The 4808-nt window shown below is 41.5% G+C and overlaps 1 protein-coding gene across 3 annotated transcripts in view; it reads right to left on the bottom strand.

The window, feature by feature from the left end:
- LOC107262974 (nephrin) overlaps positions 1-4808 on the bottom strand; it is a 217882-nt gene that overhangs the window by 41945 nt on the left and 171129 nt on the right. For all 3 annotated transcript variants that reach the window (XM_015729734.2, XM_015729735.2, XM_015729736.2), the window contains 2 exons: positions 1777-1867; positions 1539-1651 (listed from right to left, as the gene is read on the bottom strand). In XM_015729734.2, the coding sequence (XP_015585220.1) occupies positions 1539-1651; positions 1777-1867 (204 nt within the window). The remainder of the gene's footprint in view (positions 1-1538; positions 1652-1776; positions 1868-4808) is intronic.

Genomic DNA, 4808 nt, shown 5'->3' with positions numbered 1-4808 from the left:
TTTTTCAACCCCCCCCCCCCCCACTTCCGCCCCTCCTTTCTCCACCATCCTCCTACCCTGTCACAAACCTCGGATCTTCCTCTTCGTTCGCGTCCGCCGTCAAGCACGCGCCCTCTATATTTTCTCTCGATTTTAAGGTTAGGGTAGGTTTCCAAAGTTAAATCATGCAGCCGAACCGTAAGGGAACCTCCTCCTTCAGCACCTTCGCCCCCCTACCGCCAGGTGGAAATTTCGTAGAAACGTCGACGACTCTAACTAGCACGCGATCCGTTCTACCACGACTCCAGGGTTCCTCAACCCACCTTCTGTACGTACTTCAGCCCCATACCGACCCCATAACCACCCCCAGACCTCTTCTCCTCCTTCCGCTACCCTATTTTCACCCTGACAACCCTTAGTAAGACGTTTTATCGGTCTTTGGCTTTTTCAACTTCATTTTTCTTCTTTCAGCCCGAGCACGAACCTCCTTCCACGTCCTCGCTCTTCTCTTCGTCGAAACTCCTATCAACGCGGATCCTGACTGAGCCTAGTGGAACGGGATCGACGTCGACGGTGTGAACGATGTGTTCTGCTTTTAGGACCTTTGCCCTCGACGCTACTGCGAATCGAAGGACAAACGCCGTGAGGTTCGAATGTTCGCTTGTTGGAGCTCAATTCGAGTCAGGCGCTCGTCTTCTTCTTTATTACGTAAGGAAAGGAAAAATTTTATATCAGACGTATAGACGCTCGTTTGGTCTCTGACTGCAGGTAAAACTTGTACGGAATATAAATTAGAAATGTTTCGTTTGACGGCGAAAACATTCTAGTAAGTTTACGTCTGGAACGCGCGGCAAAAGTTACCCATGAACCTGGTAACATTGAGACGCGTCGGTAAGGCAGGTAGTTTTTTTTTATCGACAGAGCAGCAAATTTTAAGATCTCTTAAATTTTATCAGTCAGCATAGTAAAAAAATACTAAAATGCACTAATTTCTACTCTTTTATAGTATAATTTTATGAAATTTTACTTTTTCCAAGATTTATCCCGCGTTTGACTGTTATTTTAAACTGAAAATTCTGTCCGTGTACCTTCTTCCGGTTTATACGTATAAATGACGTCTTTGATAAAAACCCCACGTAATCTTAATACGAAATCGAATATATCGTTAATCAAAGTATCGTGATACCGGATTTCCTGATGAAACGATGACGGGAGCCGGATAGCTAATCAAAAACTTTGTCCAAGGTTTTCCGAACATTTTTCAACTTTTTTCTCTCCCATCACCACCACCGTCCAATCATCGGTTGCGGAAATACTAGAAGTCAAAAGCCCATATCGTACGCGTATCGATCTTCGATATTTTCCTTATTAAATTTTAATCTCCTTGTCTATTCATAATCCGTGTTATTACTTAAGTATCGAACTGGGAATTTTGTATATGATTATAATCGATCGATTCTCCTCCCTCCGTAAAGAATAACAATGCCCATGGATAATAATCGCGAAATAAACTTATGCATTGTGTATACCGATAGCCCTTAAAGGGCGCCGTTACTCACGATTGAGGTCCAAGACAAGCGACGTCTCCTTTGGCTCGACCAGATCGGTATTCAGTGCCTGACACGTGAAAACGGAGTTGTGCTCTGCACGAGTGGTCGAAGGCAGAATTAACCTGAACAAAGAAATTTATTTTTCGTGAAACAAGTATACTTGAATAGTGACTACTTTTGCACGAGGCAAAATTTTTTTTACGTAACAGTATATTTACATGAGAAAAATTAACATGTATATACATACTTATTTTCAATGACGTCACCGGCAGTATGCTCGGATTCTTCGTCCCGTATTTTTCCGTTGATCAGCCACCTGACTTTGGGCTCCGGTTTACCTGAAATGCATAAAAATATGGAAAATAATTAATATGTTACATTTTTGGCTTAATTGATAGTAATTAATTCATCATAAAATTCCACGCGTGGAGCTCAAAGTGCAATGTGATATTTGTTCTCTTTGCTGAATAAACTTCTGGGAATTCATATTACAACAGGTAATATACCATATGAACATTTTATACGGTAGAACGTAACACGTACCGATGAAACATATGTAACCTACCTACTCGGTTCAAAATTTTTTATTTTAATTAATATTAAATAAATTTTTAAAATTCATTCGCAATTTTCGTTGTACAAACAGATACAAGCGTAGCCAATGAAATCCCATGAGATAGAGACGAGCGAGAAAAAGAGAAAAAAGAGCGACTAGATTTCAAAGTCGAAATAAATTCGAAATAATTGGATTTCCAAAATTCCGGGTCCATAGATGCACGTATGCTTTGAGTAAAAGAAAAACCAACGCAAGCATATAGTCGCGTATACGAGGTTTTTACAGACATGAAAAATGTAAGCCGACATATTTAATTCAAGCGCATGAAAAATATACGAATTTTACTTTTTGGTTTCCCTTTATCGGATTTTATAAAAATTCTCTCACTCTATCAACCCTTGTCCTTTATTCTCTTTCTCTCGCGGGAGGAGTAATAAACCGATACGAGGGTGGCCAACCGTGCCAGTTCTTGAATTCAGTGGCAGAGAAGGGCGAGGGGGGCCCAGAGGGTCTTTCGTAGGAGAGGACTGATGGATCTTGCATAATTTACATTATAAAATTAGCTCGAAATTGGGCCGTATAGCAACGTGGCCGTAAAGTCCCTCTAATAACCGTAGTAAAGATTTTACGGTTGAAAAAAAAAAATGCGAGAGCTTTACCTTAAGAGGGAACTACTCGAACTGACGTTACACTGGCAAAAGGGGGTTCAAGGGGGTTGGAGGGGGTGGGCGATGAGTGGCTGCCAGGGATACTTGGAGCCGTTATGCTACTATTAATACTAATATACCGCCTCCCACCCAGGCGAGAGAGTTATAGAGTTTTTACGTAAAAATAAAAATACTAAAGCATAATAATAATAAAGAATAGAATCGTTATACGAAAAATAAAATATAAGTCAAATAAAAAATGAAGTATTTTTAGGGTACACGTGGTTTCGAGGAATTATTATAGGTAATGACGTAAAAAAGCTTTTTTCAGTTCAAAGGGAGTACCTACCCCCTGTCGGCCGGAAGGGTTCAGGAAAATTTCAGAAGGTCAAAGGGATCTTTAAGTAGCATTAAAATTCAGAACGCTCGCCCGAATACCAAATTGCTATTTAATCCATTGGATATAAATTGGCTGACATTTAATATCTATCCGAGATTATTTATTCGTCGGAGATAGTCCAAGAGATCTCACTTTGATCGGATCCTTGTTATTCCGTGTGCTTCGTCGGAATAACGATTTCTTTTTCTTTCCTCCCCATTTTATTCCTGGCTGCAGGTATTTCGGCGTTCGAGTAACAAGGGAGCCAAAGCTATGATTAAATATAAAATTGAACATCGATCCGGGCTAAGTATTTCCAAATCTTACAGTACTTACGTATACGCTACATTATCGATAGGGACGAATCAAGTAGATATAACCTTGAGGTAAACTCAAGTTACGTAAATGGCCTATTAGGATTAGACTGAATTTATCAGTAGAATCAATGTCAGACTTCAGATTCAAGATTGCCCGCAATTACTAGTCGTTGAATTCAGCATCCGTTCACCTCCACCCTCCTGTATATCTAGTCCTTCTCCTTCTTCCTCTCTCTTGTTCTCTCTCTCTCTCTCTCTCTCTCCTCCTTCGCCATCCGCCTAATCCCAGTAGATATCGCCTGGGATCGGCGGATTAAAATCCGGACTTTGGCGAAGAGATAGCGACGCCCGTTAGCGCCGGAAGGAGTTCGAGTCTGGTAGTTAAAGTCAACGCTAGGGGCGGACCTACCCCTAAGTACTAACGTAAACGAGCGGGCGAGCTTACGAATTAAGCAGTCCTGGTGCCGGAGAAACGTGGTCGGCCTCACCCTATTCGCTCCACGTTGAATCAACGGGAATCACGGGGACGCCAAAGACATCCCCTTTATTTTCCTCCGAAATTACGTTAAATCCATTGGACTCTGATACCTCCCTTAGGAAGCATACAGTCTATGGAGATTTTACGGAGAGTTACTTGAAATCGATTCTAGGAGCGAAGAGCAGCGATGTTCGAGACCGAGACAAGGTTTAACGTACAATTTTTGTAAATTGCCACGAACGATATATCAATCAATGGAAACGTTACAATGGATACAATTAATGGGGGGGGGGGAGGTTAATTTTCTGATAAGCCATTAGTTACGGTTGATTCAATCTAACGATATAACAGGCTCCACATATCAATTATACGACGAAGGGTATATGTTCGGGTCTGTATATATATGATATTGGTATATCTGCATCTCCCGTTACAGAATACTTATACATATGCTATTGCAAATAATTTCTCCCATGTGAAATCCTCGCTCTCCCGATCGAACGGCTCTTATGTGAAAGGAATTAAAAAAGAAATAAACGATCGAAGCCACCACTACGTAGACCGAGGGTGGTTGACGCTGTACTCTGGGGAAATAGGGAGAGTGGTTCGTAGAGACGGTGGGAGGGAAGGGGGGGGGGTCGAAAAAAGTTATTCAGCAAGTCGAGGATAATTATCGAAATAAACTGGTTAGTCTCGAAGCAGACCCGACGATTGGTATAGGGGTAGCAACCCTCCTTTGAATTTATTCAGTCGGAGCACGTGGAGCATCTTGCACTTTTTATCCGAGGTTAGCTATGTTTTCTTTTTTCTTTTTTTTTCTTTTCTTTTTGATTAACGCACCAGAAGGCATCCACCTGGATTAATTTGACTCGAGCTGAATTCTCGGGTGGGGTTGGGAGAAT

This window comes from Cephus cinctus, unplaced genomic scaffold, assembly GCF_000341935.2.
Source record: "Cephus cinctus unplaced genomic scaffold, Ccin1 Ccin1_scaffold0129, whole genome shotgun sequence".
Taxonomy (NCBI): domain Eukaryota; kingdom Metazoa; phylum Arthropoda; class Insecta; order Hymenoptera; family Cephidae; genus Cephus; species Cephus cinctus.
This window is presented reverse-complemented; position numbering and strand designations above follow the sequence as displayed.